Here is a 21,914-nt window from a genome sequence, read left to right on the forward strand (position 1 = left end):
ACTAATGATAGTAGTTTTTCCTGAAGAGTGATAATACTTATCACTTCAAAGACAGAGAAAAAAGAAGGAAATTTAAAAAAAAAAAAAAAAGGAAAAGAAAAAGGCATCTTCTCATCTTCTCTTTAGCTATATCGGTGGTATTTACATCTTCAGTTCCACGGTTCTTACCTCCGAAATTCATTCAGTGTAACATCATGGAGTCATAAAAGCTGTCGGTGCATGTAAGGAGTGACAAGTTTGTAAGTGGAACACAAGTGGACTAAAACAATGTAGCACTGGGCACCTGTTTGTGTTTCATCAAGCTGCACTGACCTGCATAATATGGCCCAATACAAGTCTGTATCTGAGTGCACAGGACACTTGCTTGTCATTGGCAGCTGAGCCTCCAGCGCCACTGTAAATATCAGGGAACAAATTTACACCAGCTAAAGTGTTCAGGTGTGCTTTTGTTCTTTCAGCCCTACCATAGTCATGGAATGCTCTCAAGTATATATGGGCCTGTGTTCACTTTTCACTATGCAGAATACCCTGAGGGAGCAGTAGAGTTTATAAATCTGACTTGAAGGCCAAAGAGATGAGGCTGAATTCATTAAAGATTCCAACTTTTGTTTTAAGGAAAAGACAAACCATAATGATTAACAGCATTACTTAATTTCTAGGTATCTAAAGTTAATCTAAGTAATTTCATAGTCCTCAAAGCTGTAGTAGTAATCTGCAGTGGTTTTCCCCTACCAACTTAAAGAAAATAGTACTTAAGTTAATGTACTGCTATAGAAAAAGAAACCTTTAGGTGAAAAGATACTGGCAAAGAAAAGCTAAATGAACTAGCTTTGCTGTGAAATTTCAGTAATCTTCCTTCTGGCCTTGGCTGCCAGATGATGCTGAAGAAAAGCTTAAACATCCTCCCTCCCCTGTGCATATTATTTATTACATGCCTCTGGAACTTTTTTCTTCTGCTCTGTTACTCTCTTTCTTTGTGAGTTCTCACAAAAAGAAAGGGAACAGATTATAATAATATTGTAGCACCAATGCTATTGTGTTTGCAGTAGCCTTAGTCCAAGATAATGATTTGATTAGCATGGCTTTTTCACTTAGTGGAATTAAAGATACATGGATTTTCCTGGGATTCTGCACTTTCAGGATGAATTTTTTTACCTTCTTTCTTCAGCTGTATCTCTTTGCAGAGAAGTTGGAGGTTTAAAGTAGATATATAGTTTTCACTGATAGCCAAGGGAAAAAAATTAGTGCAATGAGTCATCACAGTAATTCCTGCAGATATTTGCGATCTGTGTCCTATGCAATGCATTTGTTCAAAAGGGCCATTGTTCCTCAAATCACTGATGGTAGTTCTTCTAAATGTTTTCCCTGTGGTAAATGTAGTTGACTGAGGTTTCACATTTCCAATTTTTTATTTGAATTATTTGAATGGCCTCAAGGAGACCTTGAAAAATTCAAACATGTAGAATATGAAACATTGAACAAGAGTATTAAAGATAAACCAATAGTTCACAATGTAGTGAAGAAGCACACTGATTTAGTGGATTTTAGCAAATGGAAGAATTTTACAGGTGTTGAATTACATTTTTAAAAAATGTTTTATTGCTTTAATTAAATTGTTTATAGAGCTGTATTTTCTAAAATGCTAAAACGTTTCCTCTCTTTCTTCTATAGCTTCTTTTGCTGCTTGCTATATATAACACACACTGAAGTTGTGAGTGTTGGAAGTAGTCATAACAGATAAGCAGAGCTATTCCCTATCTTGGAGTGGGGGGTTAAAATCTTGATCTTACTGACAGTAGTGAAAATTTTGCTCTCAGCCTCAGGCCTTGAATAAAAAAAACACCCTTTAGTACAGCTGGGTTTAAGTTTGCTAACAGAAGCAATTGTTGTAACTACTCAGGGACATTTGTATCACACTTAGAATCCTACAGGTTGTTTAAAGGAGAGCAAAATAAATCCTTTTCTGAGTTAATTCAGACATTTCAAAAACGAAATAAAGTTTTAGATATAGAGTTTTGTTTATTCCCCTCTCGTCCATTTTGCAGCAAAACTTGGTGTAGTTCATATAGTTGATCTTTGTATTATAAAATCTTTACTCTTAGTAGAAGAAAAAGATAAAATTATTTTTAGCTTATAACCTAGAAGTAGTTTCACTTGTTGCTAGAATTTGTGTTCATTTAAACTTATAGTGCTTCTCATTTTGTATTTCAAAAGGTATATATTTTATTGTGAAAGTAATTTTTGCAACAAAGGATTGCCTAGAGAAAATGAGTAATATCCACCCTCATTTTATCCCATGTGCTTCTAATCTATATTAATTTTTTAGTTGATGGACTTGTGATAGACCTTTTTGTTTTGCATATGTGAGTGATTTTCAGCTTATTTCTTTGCTTTGATAATTGCAAATGAGACTTCAGCTTTTAGATCTTGAATTTCAGCTTTATAGATGATATTCATGCTGATGGTTTATCACAGCAGTGTGTCTTCTCTGTATCACAGACAGTAGTAAATACAGCTTTGGCTCAAGGAAAGCTTTTTTTTTTTTTGTCTCCGTAGAGATACTGCAACACAGTCCAGCTTGACTCTGGAATAGACTACAGGAAACGAGTGCTTCCAGCTGCTGGAAAACTTTACTACCTGTAAGTTTATCTATGATATTATATTAGCTTTTTTTTTCATTTCTTATTAGCCAATAATTTCCTATTCAATGGGAAAAGAAAAATGTATAGTAGAATTAGTAGGGTGTGACTTTTCCTTTCTTTGCCTTCTGTTCCATTTTGTTCAGCAAACTGCCTTCCATTATGCCTTGATATTAACTTCATTAAACTACATTTTTGGTATCCACACTAGCATAATTTCTAATGTGTGACTGAATAAAAACTAATTAGATTTTTTTGGGGAGGTGTGGTGTTTGGAGAACTGAAGTGACAGATGGTTAGAAAGTAATGAATATCCTCTTGTAAGAGATTGCACAATTCTCTTATAATAGAAGAACATCCTTATTGTATTTAAGTAATTAAGTATTTATAGACATCCAATGACAAGGATTTATTTAATTTTGGGTGTTTCCAGTGCTGTGGATTAAAAAACCCAACACCCTTCTGTTTTGACTGATTGTTTCTGTTTATCAAGATGAAATTTCTTTAGCACTTTATATTTGCAAATAAATATATTTAAAAAATACATTCACTGTTGTGTTTCTGCTTGCAGCGTAAATCTGCCTAATAGGAACATCCTCTTTAATACTTTGAAACCTTTGCAATGCAAACATTTTTCTGTCTTGTATTTTCTCTTGTAATATTATTTAATCAGTGACAACCTGAACAAAGCAGACTACAATAGCTTAATATTAAATTTATAACAGTTCTAGCTTTAAAATACTGATTTAAAAATCATGTTTCCATTAAGAAAGATGGGGTATTTTCATCACTGTGATGGGTGTTTGAAACTAAGTATGTCCATGCTACTTTTTAATGAGGTTAGATGTTGTAGGTGTTTGGAAGGAGAACTTGGTAGAACTGTCTGCTTGGTAGAGCTACAAGTGGTAACTCTTCCTGCTTTTGAAAGGAAGTGACAGAATTTCATATATGGAGAACAGGTCCAGTGCAAGTTCTGTATCCTTAAACTGTGGCTATATGAACTTGAGGAAAGTAGCTCTTGTTCTGTATTCTTGCCTGGCTGCTCTGGCTCAGTGCTTTATCACACCTGCTCAGAAGCTCTTTTTGAAGCCACCCCTGATACTCGTGTGTTGCTCATCACGGCCCTGGCTCTGAGCGCTGCTGTCCCTGCCGGCGGTGCTGCTCCCTGGGCTTCCTGCACTCTGGGACTCTCTGTTGGACACTTGTGCAGAGCACTTGCCGTGGTGTTTTCACAGCATCCATACTCTGAAGAACGGAAAAGGATGTTGTGGTTTCTAGCAGGTAATAGGCCAAACATGGTGCCTGTGGTATCAGCTCTCAGAGAAGAAGCAGTATATACAAATTCCAGGAGTAGTACCCAGCCAAACTATTTAATTGGATTCTTCTGTAAAACTTCTGATCAAGTGAATGGCAGAGATTGGCAATAATTCTGTCTTATGTTCTCTTACTGGAAAGATGTTGGTTGCCTTCAGAACCTGATGTGTAAATCATTAAGAAGCAGTGTGGGGGGGAATTATTAAAAAAAAACCTCATAGCTGCCAATGGAATTAGGTACTGGTTTCTTTGTCCTTTCTTCTGCTGAAGGAATCTCATTGATTCTTCTATTCAGTTCTATTCAAACTGGTTCATTGGAGCTTTCAACCCTGTAGAACTAGCTAAATATGTGAGGATTCCTTTTGTTTGGTTTGTTTTAAAATAAGGTACTGTGTACAGTATTTTGCTACAGATTTCTAAAATTTAATTAGCAGTCTTGTCCCCCAAAGAAAATGTTCTTGTTCAACATGTATATGTTCTTCTATTAATGGCTATAGTATCATTGTCACATTTTTTTGAAGAATCCTCTTGATGCTTCATATGTTGTGCAGTCCTGTCTTCATTTAAAATATGTAACTGAGGGTTACTTAAAGCTGTTTCATACTAATCTGAGAGCAGGCAGTGTAACACCATTACAAGATGCCTGATCAAAGCAACTTCATCGATCTCAGTCTCAGGTGTCTATTTTCAAAACAAACTGTCTTGGCAATTAGGTACAAATATCCACCTTAGCATCATACTCACCTGTGTCTTCTGGTAGCCTTTCAGTTGAAATTTATGTTACTGATATGCATGCACATGCACATACTCTCTGAGATAGATACAGATGTATAGATATATGTATATTTATACACACATGCACACATTCTTTACCAGCTTTTATGGCCTTTTTTTTTTCTGGTGTTGTCTGTTCTTTTTCATTTATAATTTTGTCAGAGGAATGCATCACACCAGTATCAATGTTGAGAGAAACTTCTAGAATTTTATGTAACCTCCTAGTCAGAAAAGGTTTTTAACATCTTCAAAATGGCACTTGTATAAGTTTGTGGGTTTTAAAATTTTTGTCCCAATTTTTTTGTATCTACAAGGTTTGTCATCATTAAGCTTTAGCTCAAAAGTAATTACTTCAGTTTTCCTGTTAAAATTTTTAAGGTGCTTAAGGCCTTAATGAGCAGGAGAGTATTTGTTTAACAAGCTGATATTCATTTCTCAGTTAAGAGGATGTCTAGAATTGTGTGAAGTGGTGTGACTTCAGTGCATCAAGATCTGTAAGATTTCACACCAAAAGAGTTTACACAAACTTCAGTGAAACATTATATATCCTAGTTCTAGTTTGCTGTCTACTGTAACATTAATTTACTATTCTCAGCTAGAAATCTTGTCTGTCTATCTATCTATCTATCTTTAAGAATAAAACATGGAAAGATTCGCTCTCTACCCTATTCAGTGATAAAAAAAAAAAGTTCTCTGATTGGACTGATTTTTTAATTACTGTGGCCCAGAAGATGAATGCAAACTTTACTTCAGCTATCAGCGCAGATATTTTGCATTTCACTGTTTTGCATTTCATCTGTGGGCGATCTTTTCCCAAGCAGTATTAGGAACAGGGGTTGAGAAACTGATAAAACTGCTAATACAGAGATGATAGTGGTATTTTTAATTTCACTGTTTAATTTTGCAAATTGTTTGGTCAATATAGTTGGTTGACTTGACACAGCAGCGTCCCCCCCAACCCCCAAATAAAAAAAAAAAAAAGAAAAATCTGTTTCAGCATTTAATTTCACTAAGTCCTCTCTCAGAAATTTCAAAGGATACTTCTTTAGGTGCTTGACTGCCTTGCCTTGCCTTGTCTATTTGCTCTTATTTTGCATGCAAGATAGAGCCAGAAGCCTTTTTTCTCATTGTGTACACATAGTGTTAATGGGTCTGCTCTGCCTGTATTGCCTCATTACTGGAAACAGCTCAAAACACAGAAGTCTTTCAGTGTATGCAAATAAGGCAGAATCATCTACCTGAGAGTTAATATTCTCTACTTTTAAGTGTATTCTAAATGTAATGTTTGTATTTAGAGCATAACATCCTGTTCTCTTTTTTTTATGGGCAAAAAGCTAAGCAGGCTCAGGCAGCTGTTTGATGTTGGCTTCAAGTGTTATTAATTTCATATTCTATTATTCTTTTCACTGTAGCACAAGTGAAGCTGATGTGGAGGCTGTCATGGATAAGTTGTTTGATGAGCTGGCTCAGAAACAAAATGATTGTACGTAAGTTAATTTCTCTTGAAAGAGAATACATTTAGAACACAATGCCCAATCTCCACTGACCAATTAATAAGTTCCATTGCTGTATATGGGTTGATGCCACACTCAAGTGGCAGTCATTGTATCAGCATTTTGTCTAATTTATGTGTTGAATCATGTGCTATTATTCATGAAGCTATGCATTTCCTATCTGTAAGAGATGAATTTTATAGTAATTATCCAGAGAAGATTGAGTCTTTGTTCATGTTCCCATAGTAACTAGACCAAGGATTCTAAAAGTGCAAGGCAGAGAGCTGAGGCTGAATAAAGCATGTGGAACCATTGCAGACTTCACGTTTGAAGAGCTGTGCGACAGAGTGAGTACCCAGTCCAATCTAGATCAGTTAATGCTCAGGCTTTTCACAGTTGAAAAAAAATTAAAACCACACAAACTTGCTATTTTCCCAAGTTGTATTAAATTAAAAAGGCTTGTTAAAAAAAATAATTGATTAACAGAAATATTTTTAATTTAACAGGAAAAAACCCCTTTCTTCAAAAGAGCCATACTAATTTTCTTTTTCATGATATAGTAAATTCACTCTTAGGTGTATCACAGATTATCTTCAAAAATCCTACTACGATATGTGCCTGGCCTAACATCACTGCTGGTATATGAGTGGTGGTAATATCTCAATATGTAAATAGCAATCAAATACTGTTTTTATAATCTGGGGTTTCAGTTTGATACTCAAGCAAAGGAGCAGTGATCCTGGCACCACTAGTGTAACACTCTGTCCCTATGCTTTGGTTTCAGCTGCATGTATAAGGAATGTTTAATCCCAGGCCTTCTCAAAATATGCCAGATTTTGCTAAATACTGACACATTCTCTGCTTAAACGTGTGAGATGTGAATCTTTAAAAGTTCTCCTTGTATTTGACCTCCAGTGGGTTGGAAGACAATTCCCCAGGAGTTGCACTGCACTTCAGTGATCTCTGTACTGATGTCTGAAATTGCTGTTAAAGTATCACAACCCTAAACGGGGCCAATAGCACTTTTGATTCAGGATGGTGACCAGTCTTTTGGTGATAACATTATGCTTTCACTTCCTTGCAGCTACAGAGTTGATAACTATTTGGACAGAAATTTCACTGGTTGTGTTTCAGACTGTAGGTTTTAGACTGTTGGTTTTCAGACAAAACTAATAAGCCATTTGTAAGAGTGGAAGTGTGTCATGAGTAGAATAACTTGCTTTTCACTAAAGGCTTTGAGACTTTTTCTGCTTTGTGCCTCTTAAAGTATGGGGAAGCTACGCTGTCAGCAAATACTAGTACAATTCTTTAGTCCAGTAAATGCCTTATCTACTTAAATGGGATAATAAGTTGCTTCTAAGTAGAAGTGCTCTGATTAGTTCACATGTCAGTGGTCTGAAGGTTCTTATCCTGTTCAAGAATTATTTGAGGTTCAGATAATTCTTACATGGATCACCCAGGACTTAGGAAATCTTGCTGTCTCAATTCAGATGCCTTCTGCAGATGTGTTATGGTAGTCTCTTACAGCAAAATCACTTGCTTAAAGCTGAAACAATATGGCAGACAGTAAATGGTTTTCTTTTGACAACTTCCTCAGTTATCACTAATTTTTCTCTTCAGATCACTGATGTATCTTCATAAATATTACATAAGTATGTTGGTAAGGGGGTATCAATGTGCTCCCTTCGTAGGCAGAGAAGTATAGTCATGAACTTCAGAATTGTCTGTTTAATTTAGATGAACGGCCAGAGTTGCCTCCACTGTGATTTTTTCTTTCATTACTGTAAACTTTTAGAAATTATTCATAGCAATGATAGAATATTTCACTCAGTATAAGCTGCATTTAGGACCTTGCCTGCCCCATTGCTCTGTTTGCATGACCTCCTGCCATTAAAATCTGCTAAAAGGAAAACTGCAGAAAAGGAAAAATGCGGCTGTCAACCCATTAAACCCTCTTCTTTTTTTTCATGAATTCTTTTAAATTTTGATGGAAAAAGTTAAACATGCCGTGTCTTTTTTAAACAGTCAGAGAGGGAAATTGCTCCCACTCATGTCACAGAAGATACAGGGAGGATCCAGAAGAGTGCACTGGTGGTTTATAGCAAAAAATTACCCAAAAATGAGGAGACATTCAGCATGACAGGAAGTATAAAATCTTTTTTATATATTCCAGTAAGCTTGCTAATAGTGGGAGTGATTTGTGGAGGGATAAAGCAGAAATCTGTAGGGGACATAGCAACAAGGTATTTGCTACTACTTGTGAAGCCAAATGGTAGATAGGTTGACAGGCATCATAAGTGCTGCTATTAAAAAAAGGAAAGTAGAAAGCTGAAAAAAATATAATGAAAAGCAAGATTGACAGAAGAAAATACTGGAGGGGAATGTTTAGGATTTGTGTGGAGCAAATTTGCAGATTTCTTTGTGCAGGACAAGGGGACAGAATCCCATGGGAAGGGGGATGGTACGAAGGGACATGGGGCAGGAAATCTTCCTTGCTGGAGCCTGTTGCAGCCAGGGTGAAGCTTAATTGACAGTTCAAGGAAAACCTCCAGGTAGATAAAGGAAATCTAAAGCTGGTGTTGTAGGAGCTCATTAAACTTGTACCAGAATTGAAAATAAGATTTGCAGTTGGTTTTGTAACAGTTTTAAGATGTGGTGACAAGCATGATAAATGGGAAATTCTCATTAATGGGGGAAAATGAGGGATAATTGCTATTATCAAAACCTTGTGGGACAATTCATAAAATAATAATACAGAATGGGTGCTTACAGCCTACTTAAAGACAAAGTGGCTAAAAGAGGTGGAGAACAGTGTGCAACACTGAAGGTACTGGTACCTGGCTTAAAGTTAATTAATACAAGTCTCTTGAGTACATATCAGCCTACTAATTAACAAACCCAGAAGGCAAGTACTCATAGGGATCTGTTGCAAATGGAACGTGAGTTGGATTGCTCCTTGAACACTTGGCTATAAGAAGCATATAAAGAAAATACACCATTGTATGTTACACTGTAGATGAAACACAAGAGCATGTGAAATGTAATTAGCCAGAAAACAAAAAATTATAATTTTCTAGCTTAAAATGTACTACATCCAGTACAAGGTCATTTGGTTGGTGCTTACAGTGATGAATTAATCTAGAAGTTTGTGTTGTGTAGGAATAATCTTAATTTTCTAACATTTAATGAAACCAAAATATATTCCAAACAGTGAAGTTGCATATTTGAGTATTCAGGAAGAGTAATTTCAAAAGCAAAAGGGAAGTATGACTAACTGGAAAGGGAAGTGTAAACAACAACAAAAAAAAGGAGCAACACAAACCCAAGGGGGACTCTGAGGAGGAAGATAGTAAAAGTATTTCCTGTGTCACTGTTGACACAGAATCAAATAATACAGAATGAATGGCAACTAGTTATGAAGTGCAGGAAAATGATAAAATAAAGGTCATGGGAAAATAAGTCCAGTCAGATAAAAGACTTAAGTAAAATTGGAGTTTTGATGTTTTAGATTATCTAAATGTTACTGGCTTATTCTTAGCTGGAGATGGATGAACTTTTGATAACAATGTGGAAAATGGAAAAGGTTTGGCAAAGAATAAGTTTTCTAGGTGAAGCAGAGTGAAATATTCATTTTACTAAAGGATAGTGAAATAATTTTCAGTCTCTAAATAGTTAACATATGTTAAAAATAGCCTGCAAATACATTTTGTATCATGGGAGTCCTGGCAAACTAGGCTGAGATCTCTGACTAGCTTTTTATTTTTATGAATGTTAAAGTGCAAGAGAAATTCCACATCACTAGGAGAATGCTCTATGTGTAAGTATTAAAAAACAAACAAGTAAAATTCACACATGCTTATGATGATGGTTGGAACTGCAGGCTGTTAGTGAGATTTTAGTCCAGGAAAGGTAATGGAGAAGCTGATTCTGGATGCATACAGTGGATGACTAAAGAATGAAAATGAAATGAATTCTCCAGTCTCCCTGACTTTATAGGAAGAGTTGAGTTTTGAAGATGCTGTTCTTATTAGGCAAGTGGTATTATGCAGTCTAAAGAAAGTATTTGTTAAATGGGTTGCTGTTAGTTAACTAACCTATAAAAAGAAATATTGCTGAAGGTGTTTTGTTTGTAGCATTTCTAATGAACACATTTTTTTACTAAGCCTGGTTTTTTCCCCCAGGTTTTTTTCCCCAGGAGTTTTGAATATTGTATAAATGCTAATACAAACTTGCTGTAAATACAGAGTATTGTGTGTATGGGGGAGGAGCAATGAAGACAAGAATGCTGTGTGCAGTTTTTTTCTTGTCAGAACTGATATTTTGGGGAAAGGGTTGGAGATTTGGTTTTGTTTTTGTTTTTTGGGGTTTTTTTTGAGAGTTTGTTTTGTTTTGTTGGGGTTTTTTGCTGTAAGCAGATACAGCTTCCTTTTACTTTGTATTGGGTCAAAATTAGATGCTGTTTCAGGAGGAGGCTTTTGTGTTTGAGCTACATACTAGTTTTAAGACTTAGCAGCTCTAAAATGCAGGAACTTGAAGTACCCCAGGATTTTCTTGGTTTTAAAGTGCCTAAAAGTAGGGATGTGAGGGAGTCAGGGTCCCTGCTGCCTCTTGGCAGCTCTCACTGCCCCTGCACATGCAGTGAACAAGTTCAGCAGCCAGCAGGTGAATGTGCCCAATCCATCCTGAGGGAATAACCAGCTCTTATCCGCCTCATATTTCTGGGAGTAGGCAATACTTCTTAGACTAAAATCAATCTGTGCAGTCAATTCAGACTGAGTTTTACCAAGGCTTATAACTTCTTTGGGTTTGAGGGGGGTTTCACAGGAAGTGTATAGGACATTTCCCTCATACCAAGCAACCTTTCTTCCAAATTTGACATATCTGGTCTGCATCATGGAAGTACTTACAAGTTACAGTACTATCTTGGAGTTGCAGTAGTATTTTTTGAGTTTTCTGAAACTGTTGTATACTGCTGCTCACGTGGGTATCAGTAATCATTGCAGCATGAGAGGACAACATTGTAGCCAAAACTTGGTAATTGATTCCTTTGGCTATGCATTACCCTTAAGCATTCCAGAAAAAAGAGTAAGTTTTGCAGAATCAACATGTGAAATGATAGATGCTTTTGTTGTGGTGGCAAAATAGCTTATCACTCAAGTGACTCTGCTTTCACTTCGTTGCTGGAATCTGTCTTCTAGTCTGGTCTTGGGTAACTGTTACAGTGCATTCCAAGGGATAATTATCCAGACCTAAAAATCTGCATTTGCTGGTGTAGGATTAAGGAGATGTGTTTGACATTTCTCAGGTAATTATGTCATGATTTCTGTAATAAAATATTTTGTATGAACAGCCTGTAACGCCTCTTCATTTTTACCTAAGTTTCCTTTAAAGTAAAATCAAAATTCTGTTTTAAGGGGAAATACTGAAACATTTTCCACTTTGATATAACACAATTTCATGACATGTCAGCTAATGCATATAGATGAAAATTGCAAATCATCAATTGATAGCTTGATACTATTTATAACATCTCCTAGTTTAAGTAGAATTTTCATAATAGCTGCTTTTTAATTAATACCTGTAGACCTTGGGAGTTAAGAGTTGATACCTTTCTGGTATTACAATATTTCATTCTTGTTTATATGTTAGCATCAAACTTTTTAATGTCAAGGGTATAAAGAGTTATTTCTGTCTAAAATAATGCATCAAATACTGGTAATTACTAGTTGTCCATTAATGTTTATAAAAATTAAAATGCAGAGAATATATTGTATGCAATGCTGATATGACATGCAGTTGACTTGCTAAGCTATTGTGTGCATCAATTTGTAAATCCTGGTTTCCCAGCTGAGGATAATCCCAAGTTTTAGCTAACTTAGTTAATATCAAATGCATACACTGCTTTTTTCTTTACTAGCTATGTGAACGTGTGGAAAACCAACAAAAAAACTGGATGAGAGGATACTGATCTATTTTGGTTGCTTTAAAGCAAAGGAGAAGCAGCTTTTCAGACCTGACACACCGGGCTTTATGTGGCAGAGTGGCATGTGGTGGTCTTTGTCATGGGCATGAAGCAGTTACCCAGTACTAGAATGGAGCCCTGTGAATGTGCTTCTCCAGTGTAATCAGACAGAAGGACTCTGCTTGGTTTTCATCAAAATAAAATGTAGCCACAGGAGGCTGGGACAGGCACCAGGCAGAATAGGGACATAGAGTGCCAAATTTTAATGCTAACACTGTCTTCTCCCATTTTTGGGGACCTTTAATTTCTTCCCGTTTCTCCATCTATACAACGAGGGAAACACTACCAGTGGTGTTAGATTCTTGCAAAACATCATTAGTTAATTTGTTAATTGAGTTAAATATGTGAATGAAAAGTCACCAGATACCTTTAAAACTAAAATGTATATATGAACTTGATTTTAAAATCCCTGTATATGTATATGCACTCAATTGTGCAAATATAAGTCTTAGCCATTTTAATGTGTTTACACATGAAGAACAGTGTTCATTACACCTTAGAAAAAAATCCCACTCTGCCAGTTCCCTTTCTTCACCTCCCTTTTAAAGCTTTTCTTGAAGACTGGTAGTAGTGACAGTTTGATCTGGCATAAATAACGCAGCCGAGAGCGCACCTTGTATGTATGTAATGGTGGTGGAGCTGCAGAGCTGCTGGCGGTGCTCCCCTGCCTTGTGCGCAGCAGCTGCTGCCCTCTGCCGGGAGCGCCGGCAGCCCGCTCCGAGCCGAGCCGAGCCGAGCCGAGCCGAGCCTGCTCTGCTTCCTGGCTCCTGCAGGCCTTCCACTAGGTAATCAGTATATCCTTTCATTCCGCTGCCCGGTACCAATTAATGTAGTGTCTTAACGCGATACTAACCGTGAGCAAACGCACAAGAGCGTCAAAACTGTAAAACTAAATTTAATATTGGTATTTATGTTGTACAAGGTTATTGGATGTGATTTTTTTTTCTCCCTAATAGTTATTCAATGTTTCTGAAATTGGCACAATAGAATTTTTGTGCAGATTAACACAACAAATAAGTGGTGAACACTTTCTGTTAGGGTGTTGTTCCATTGCAATAGGCACACTGTACAAACCAGGAGGAAGATGTAGTTCTTAACTTGAATGGCTTGCAATTCAAAGAAAAAGATGTAACTAAGTTTTAAAAAAAGAAAATTTTAAAACTTACCATTTTCAAATGCATCAAGTGATTTAAAAATGCAAGTGTCTGTTTTTGTGTCATCTGAATGTCTGCCTTACTTAATGATATAACTCAACTGCATTTGTGGTTTAATGATTCTGACTAATTTTGAGGGAACTATCCTCATTATAAGCTGCTGAATGTATCCACAGTATAATTTGGTGTCATCTTTAGGATTGTAGGATTGTCAGGTATAGGTGTAAATAAACATGCCATAGATAAGCACTACTTCCAATAACCCTTTAGAATCATAGTTTTCCTTAGTTTGTGATCTTAGTTTTATTCTTAAGAGATTAGCTTTTGCAGCTTAAACTCAAATCTATCTTTTATTAGCTACACTCTACTCCCCCCAAAAAACTTTACTGTATCTTATTCATGAGCATTTTTAATAAACTAAACTCAAGAAAATTATTTCAGGTGGAAATATTGCAATACAGTTATATTGTTAGTCAAACCACCTCTCTGTTTTATATTTTATGTGTATCAGAGCTTAATTTTTAGAGAGCACTGCTTTCATTGAAAGATGCATAAACCTTGAGAGTTTAGATCCTATACTCCAGGTAATACAAGCTTTTTGAAGATGATTGGTGTTTTAAGGTTTTACCTTTTTAATTTAATTTTTTTGTTTCTTAAATTCTTGAATGTACTTCTCTCTCTTTTTCAAAGCTTTTTTGATCATGGTTTTGAAATCTTAAGTAAGTGTAAATGTTTGAAGAGACCTGTATTTTTTTTAAGCCTTAACTATTTTTGGAGCCCATTTCATTGATAATACTATACTTTGGAGTTGGAACTGGAAATTTAGCAGTGAGAGTTTTTAGAGCAGAAACATGCCTTTTCCATGTTCCAGTATTCAGTCAGCTTTGACCATATTGTTTAAATAAATAAATAAATAAATGAAAGGGAAGTTACAAGCAACTTCTTAAGCAGAAGAGCAAAGATTTGAAATCCAGCTTTCCACTGTGAAAAATGTGACTAAAAACTTCTGTTGTAAGAACAAGGAAAATTACTTCTTAGCAGGATTCTGTGGTGAGATAACCTGAGATAGCAAGGGGCTGTGCTTGGTACACAAAATATCTTTCACTCCAGGGTTTACAGATCTTAGATTCCTGCTCTCCTGGTTGCAACTAGATGATCTTTAAGGGATCTTGCAACCCAGGCTGTTCTACGGTTCTGTGATTTGCACTGCCATCAGTAGCTTTAATTTTTTTAATCAAGTTAGCCATGCCCTACCTCTTCCCATTTTTATTTAAACTTTAGCATGCTGTGGCATCATATATCATGCCTTGGGTTTTCCTGATCCTTTCTTGGAATTATTATATTGACACATTACCTCAGTGCTCTGTTTTATGAGCCTCAGTAGTGATAGTGTGTTGTTCATTTGGAAACAACAGAGCTTACTTTTTTTTGTTGTTGTTGTTTATACTTAATGATTGAATTGTAAATATTATCTGGTCTTAAACTGAGTGTTGTCTGTAGGAAGTTTTGGAGTGTAAGAGTGTCGGCACAAAATTATAGTTACTGTCAATGACAAGTCTTCAGGATTGGCTGGAACTGGCCCTGGAATATCTTGCAGCATCAACAAAAAATACATATTGAGATGACATATCCTTTTCTGTCTTACATAAAACATTCTGTATTCTTCAGACAATCTCTTGAAGGTGATATCCTAGGCCACTGATGAGTCAACAAAGAAAAAGATATGCTTTATACTATAATTAAATGAACTATATAACAGAAACAGGAGATGACTAACTAAAATAGCCTACAGAGCGCTCCAAATAATAAACATCCTACTTGAAGTGAGATGATGGTAGCTGAAAATGCATTAAGTCAACAAAAAAAACAAAACCAAATAAAACTGAGAACTCAGTCAAGCAGGTTGAAGTGGAATAAGCACTTTGTCAGGAGTGTAGGCCATGTTAGTGCTAATGCGTTTTGCATTAGTATGATGCCTGTAAAATACTGACTCTTGGCATCAGTGCTAATGGCAAAAATCCACAACAGTTTTACAGTATATTCACATGCAGGAATAATAATACCATAAGAAAGATTCTTACCTGTTAATATTTTGAGTTTTTAAAATAATATAGCATGTGAAAGACCGTAACAAATGGTAAGTGACGGTCATTACATGAATGCCTTACTGTTCTGCAGTTGAGTTTTGATCAATAATCAGTGAAACAAAAGAGATCAGACAGCACCAGAAACACATACCAAATGAAGTTATTTTTACAATGTTATTCAGAGGATGAGATTAATAAGGCTAAACTTTTAGTAAGAGGATTACATATATATGTATCAGTATTAGGAGGATTTGTGGCTTCATTAGCAACTTCAGAGGAAGAAATACCTTCATGTATGCTGCTAACTAAAGTGAAATACTTTCTGTGATTGGTTGAGATTCACAAAAATAAATTTCAGCCCTGGGGGGTTATACAGAGGACAATGCTATGTGTCTAAAATCATGTCTCTAGTCTGGTAGCCTAGTCTGAGCTGGTGTTGCTGGCAGTCGGGACCCAGACAGCACTTGCTGCAAAGTGAGGGAAGAAGGGCCTGAAGGCAGTAAGGCAGTGCTCTGAAGGCAGGGGAGGGCTGCTGGAACAGATATTTGCTCCTCAGTGGAGCTTCTGTATATGGACTGTACGGCCAGAACCTCTAGCAATGGCGCAATCTGGCCTCAAACCCATTTCCCTGTCTCTGTTCCTGTGTGGCAGAGGTGGTATGTTGGTGCTTGTGCCAGCCTCATGCCAGGTTTGGGGGGCAATAGGCCAGTGAGAATGTGAGTTGAGGAGCTGTCAGGGTGCCCCTGAATCATGGTCTCTTGCATTTGGAGCATTTTGAGTTAGTTGGTGAGTTACACCAGCTTTGAAGCAATTACAGGGAGCACGGAAACTGGGCCAATAGCAAGGACAGAGGGATACAAAAAAGGGCTCTAATCTGTCACCAGAGCATTTGCAAACTTGCTGGTGGTTTCTTCTTTTTACATTGAATAAGACAGAAGGAAATTACAGGACTTCCCAAGACAAGAGTAAGTTATGTTAGGAACAAGATTAAAAGCTTTGTCTTTCATCTCTAGGACTGTCTCTAAACTCCAAAAGCAGGGAGTTTTGAGAACTCTTCTGTGTAAGGGACTACAGCTGATACCAGCTGAGCCATATATAACAGGAGTATGGCTGACTTGGCATTTCAGTTGTGTCTCACTAGACTTGAGTCTTGTCAAGGAAGTACAAAATTTACTCTAATAAAGTACTCATGCTGCTAGACTCAGATCTTTCTGAGTGTAAGATTTTGGAGTCTCCAAAGGCATGTTTCTGCCAACATTCACAGAATATTATCACTTAGTTTTGGTGTAGGTGTTTCAGAAGTTCTTGTTAAAGCTTGAAATGTTCTGCCTTTTATGTAATTAGAAGAATTCTTGAATTGCTTGCTTTTTGCACTGCTGAAGTAGATTGAATTCCTGTTTGACTGATAAAGATGCATATTGTAACCTTCTACGAACTGTGATTTTATGTCTATATGAAAAGCAGTATACATATTACATCTTCCATTCTTCCCTTTTGAAATGCATTAGCCTTATTTTTGTCTTCTGCTTGTTTTTTCCCTCTGACTACCTAGGTTTTTTATTTTCCTGTTTGGCTAGCCACCAAACAAGGCACCTACCAAGTTCTTAGCTGTAGAGCTCATTAGTTGGGCACTTCAGTGTGCCTACTTTGCAAAAGTTTGTACACTGTAATTTTTAGTTATATATTTATTTATTTTAGGAATCACCTTTTAATATCTGGTACTTTGAGATGAGGAGGGTATATTGTGTGAGAAAATGTGTCACATTGGGTCAGGGCAGAATAATTCCTCAGGGTTTTGGTTTTGGCAGAAGACTGCTCAGGCTCTTCATGTGATTAAAGAATGAATCAGCATAGCAGTGATTTCTGTAATTTCTTACCTAAGGGGAGACATGAGAAATTCTTACCTTTCTCGTGTACAATGAGATCACTGGTGTTCTCTCTCACAGGTACTCATCACATAGGCATACTTGATCTCCTCTGTGTTTAACAGTACTTCACTCCTAAGTATGGAATAAAATTACAGTTACCGAAACTATTTGCTTATCACTAGTCTTAAAATCTCCAGCAGCATCCTGGTTGTGTTGCTTTTAGTGTTCCCATTGTTTTTCTTTTGCACTTGATACTCTGGCTGTCCACATATATCACTTATATCTGGTGGCAATGTGTCCAGTGAGTTTGCTGTGTGTTGTTTCCATCCATCAATTCCTTCTACTACTTTCTTGAACCTTTTCCTGCTTTATTTCATCAGAACATTTTGAGTTCAGCTACTCTGGTTTATCCAGATAGGATTTTGTTTTTTCCAGAGGTGTTGCATAAAGCTTTGCTGGTGGCCCTCATAATGATAAGTTTTTGGTTTCCGATGACTAAGTCCATAGCAGTAACTAGGGGACTGAAATGGAGGGAGAAAATAAGCATTAAATATAATTCTAAGGGGAAAATACAGCATATACTACTTTTAAACACTACTCAAAAGAATTGAAAGGCTTTGTAATAATTCTTTTCCATAGATGCTACAGGGAAGTTGCATGCTTGGGAAAGGGAAAGCAGGGTGATTCATGAGACTGCAAGTGGGAGAGTGGTGGAGGGTGAAAGGCTTTAATACCCACTTGGAAGGTTAGCTTAGTCCCATTAATTTTCAGAAGAACTTTTGGAATGCCATCAGGGCTTCTCTCTCCTGTGCTTGTGTAAAGGCCATTTCTACAAGTTTTTTTTTATTCTAGCATCTAAACAAAACCCAAAGTCCTGACCATGAGTAGCTATTAATAATTGCTTAAAATAACATTTTTCAGAAGTGTGCTAGTTAAGAAGTTATTTGTGGTATAACAACAAATTAGTCTCACAATTTCAGTTAAAGAAAATTATATCTACTGGTTTCAAGGTAATACCAGTATTGTAGTGCTTTATAACAGTATTGTACTTGGTACAGCACATGGTGCATATGATTACCTGGGGAGTTGTGACCATGCAAAATGGTGCTGAACTTGTTCTCTGAAATAGCTGCAGACAAGATTCTGAAGTATTTGTACAAGTAAAATGGATGAAACGAGTTCTGGAGTACAAATTTTAATAGCTCATGTTGAAGTACTGCCTGTGTTACTGATATATCTGCAAAAAAAAATACCTTCCATGTAATGAAAATGTAATTTTAGAGGAACGTACTTGAATGAGCTACTACTATTTGTATTTTCTGTTAATGGTTTAGATACCAAAAGATAAACTAACGAGTTCTTCTTGAAGATTTTTATTTCATCATTACAGGAGAAGCCATGAACAAAGGAACTGCTGCAAAATTGCATTTTTGTCTGTTTCCTCTTGTTTGCCATACTTAAAAAATAAGATATTTATTCAGTCTGGGTTAGTCCTGGGTGAACTAAATGCAGGTCTACTTAGGATTTAGTAACTAGCCTATGAATTTGCATTTACAAATCTTGCTGCTAGAAAGCATCTTAATAGAGATTCAAATTATTTATGCTTTAGGTTGAAATCACATGTCTTCTATGGATTATGGTTTATAGTGATTATTTCATTTGAGGTTGTCAGAGAGAGATCATAATGTTGTCTGGGTGCAGAAGAGCCACATTTTTAACTCTTACTGTTCATGTAAAGCCAGGAGTATGAACACCCACAGGTACCTGCGTCCCTAAGGGCAATCGAGCGTTCCTCAAGCAAGATACAAAGGAATAAAAGTAAGAATATGATCAAGACTGTACAGCTCTCTTCTGTTACTGTAGTATGTCAAGATAAAGTGTTTATGTGTCATTCTATCATGGATTTCCATTGCTTATAGTTTGTTTTGTTTCAGCCTCTTGGAGCCAGCGACTATTTGGAAATATCAAAGCATTTTGACACAGTGTTTGTTCGTGACATACCACTTCTTACAATGGCAAAAAGGACACAAACTCGTCGTTTCATTACTCTTATTGATACCTTTTATGAGCATAAGGTGAGAACCAAGCCTTTCCTATATGTATAGGAATAATATTGGGAGTCCTAAAACTGACTGTTACTATTGGTTTGAAATAAGGCTTTCTGTAGTAATGGTTTGGAAAATATAAGCATCATGAAGTAGTGCTGCAAAGAAACATCATTCCAGCTTCAACAAAAAAAAAAAAAAAAAAGGGTACAATTTCAATAAAGGCAAATAAACAGATTTTTTGTTGTTGTTCTTTCTGTGAGTATTAAGCATGAGCAAAAATATAAGCCTGAGCTCATTTGCCTTTTTTGAATGGGGCAGGAAAACAACAGAAGCCATATCATTATTTTAATAATGAAAGATTGTGCTGCCAACTGTGCTGGAGTGAAATTGAGTTTTTTTAGTTTTAAGTTGTACAGGCAGTTGGTCAGAAATCAATGCCTTTCTGATCAGGAAAGAGGAGTTAATAGCACTATTATATCAAAGTTTAAAGGAAACAGTAGGTGTAGGCTTTACATTAGATTGCAGAATTGCTCATGGAATAATAATGATAAGTCCACTTTGTGTGGATTTACAGGGATTTCAATCTTGGAAGCAAAATCATCATAACTAAAACAAAGGGAAGTTCCTGTTTAAGGTGATTTTTTTTTAAGTGATGCAAGGTTTGAAACTCTTTCTTATATGTGATTATATTTGCACACACTTAAACATTTATGCAGTAGGGAAGTGTCAGTTGAGGTTGGTTCTTACCAAGAATGTTCTGGCATGGGTTGTTGATCATAAAGGCCCCAACTCAGCAAGGTATTGAACTAACTCACTGTATGAGTAGTCTCATTCAAATCAGCCAGATTCAAATCAGTGTCATTCAAATTAGCCAGATTCTTTATTCTTTATGGTTGGGAAGTGGACATTTGGTAAGACAATATGCTAATATTAAACTAGTGCGTTAGAAATAGGGGGAATGGTCTGCCCTGTGTTTGTGCTGTCAATAAGAATTGCAAGCAGTCACTTTCTATTACTTCCTTCACAGGAAAAACAAAAGGTTATATTCCCATCAAAAGTAGTAGGGAAAAATACCTGAGTATATTTGTGGATGCCTGTCCACAGCACAAACATCCTGCCTGTATGCTCTCAATAAGAGTCTTCTTCTATAGTATTATTTCAGTCTGTCTTCATTGCAGCCCCCATCTCTCATTGCATGTTGTATCTCTTCCCAACAGACATGAAAACAGCATCATTATTTTTACTAGCAAATAACTTACTGGAGTAGCACAGATGAAGTCAGGAAAGGCTTCACTCAGTCTTCTGGGAAATTTGGAATTTAAATATTATTTAAATAGTGCAGTGTATCTACCCACTGAGAGGACTCTTACTATGGGTGAAAAATAAGCATTGCTTACTATACAGCTGTTATTTCAGAAAGCAGACTTTATGATGAACTCATTACCTGTGTAGCAGATATTCTGAATATTTGATAGCACAGCTCTTCTGTTCTCTGAGTAAAAGTTACATCTGTTGTTACTGAGAAAAAGATCCTGTAAGGTTAATAATTCAGCTGACAAAGGTAAATCTGTAACAGCAGTCCTAATAAGAGAAAGTAAAAGCATTGGGGGAAAAGCACTGATGATTTAACTTGAAGTTTGTTGTGCATAGATCGAGTATTTTATCCCATTCCTGTAAAGCCCAAGGGATGATAGAGTTGCCTGCTCTCCTCCTCTCAGGTGCGCATTATCTGTTCTGCGGCAGCTCCTCTCCAAAGCCTGTTCCTCGTGAAACATGACAGTGGTGAACTGCAGGACAACAGAGTGTTGATGGATGATTTGGATTTGAGCCAGGTACATGAATTTAACATCTCCCTTTTGTAACAAAATTGGGTTTGGTCTCATTATTGCAGCAGCATTTTAAGAGGGGGAATCAAGAAAACATTTAACTATTGATATGCTGCTTTTTTGCAGTGTCTCTGTCACTCTGATAATTACATGTTGTGCTACTCACAGTCAAAGAAAATGTCACTATATGTAGAACCATTCTGTGTAAGTTTTATGGTCATTTTGAATATTAATCACTTTATCTGTTCAGTCATATATGAAAATGCTGATTTAAGTTTAGCACCTATATTTAAAATACAGAAATGAAAGATGGTTTGTTCTACCTCTTCCTAGACTACAGAACAGCCTCATGAGTCCTCACAAACAGTACTACTTCGAGTATTGCTTATTCTGTTTTTCTTTTTCTCTGTAGCTCAGTTATTGCTAAGGACTTTTTAAATAATTTGTTTAAATTGGTGTACAATTAGTCAGCAAAAAAGGAAAATTAGATGGTTAACCTGTTATTGTGTTGTTTTAAAACCAAATTATTAATTTTGCTATATTCCTTCAGGAGATTACCTAGCTGAAATAGGTGCTTTTCTTTAATTTTTGGACATCAGTTTTAATTTTTTGGTGCCATGCTGCTGTCTTGTTTTGTCAAAGCTGGTAAAGCACTGAGCCTTAGGAGTTAGACAGGATGCACTTCAGTA

General features: G+C 36.4%; 1 protein-coding gene across 1 annotated transcript in view; it reads left to right on the forward strand.

Annotated features, from left to right (window-relative positions):
• AFG1L (AFG1 like ATPase) overlaps positions 1-21,914 on the forward strand; it is a 63,836-nt gene that overhangs the window by 36,377 nt on the left and 5,545 nt on the right. The window contains exons 8-12 of the mRNA XM_030267699.4: positions 2,557-2,639; positions 6,140-6,210; positions 6,467-6,567; positions 19,286-19,426; positions 21,118-21,231. Of these exons, the coding sequence (XP_030123559.4) occupies positions 2,557-2,639; positions 6,140-6,210; positions 6,467-6,567; positions 19,286-19,426; positions 21,118-21,231 (510 nt within the window). The remainder of the gene's footprint in view (positions 1-2,556; positions 2,640-6,139; positions 6,211-6,466; positions 6,568-19,285; positions 19,427-21,117; positions 21,232-21,914) is intronic.

This window comes from Taeniopygia guttata, chromosome 3 (assembly GCF_048771995.1).
Source record: "Taeniopygia guttata chromosome 3, bTaeGut7.mat, whole genome shotgun sequence".
Lineage (NCBI taxonomy): Eukaryota > Metazoa > Chordata > Aves > Passeriformes > Estrildidae > Taeniopygia > Taeniopygia guttata.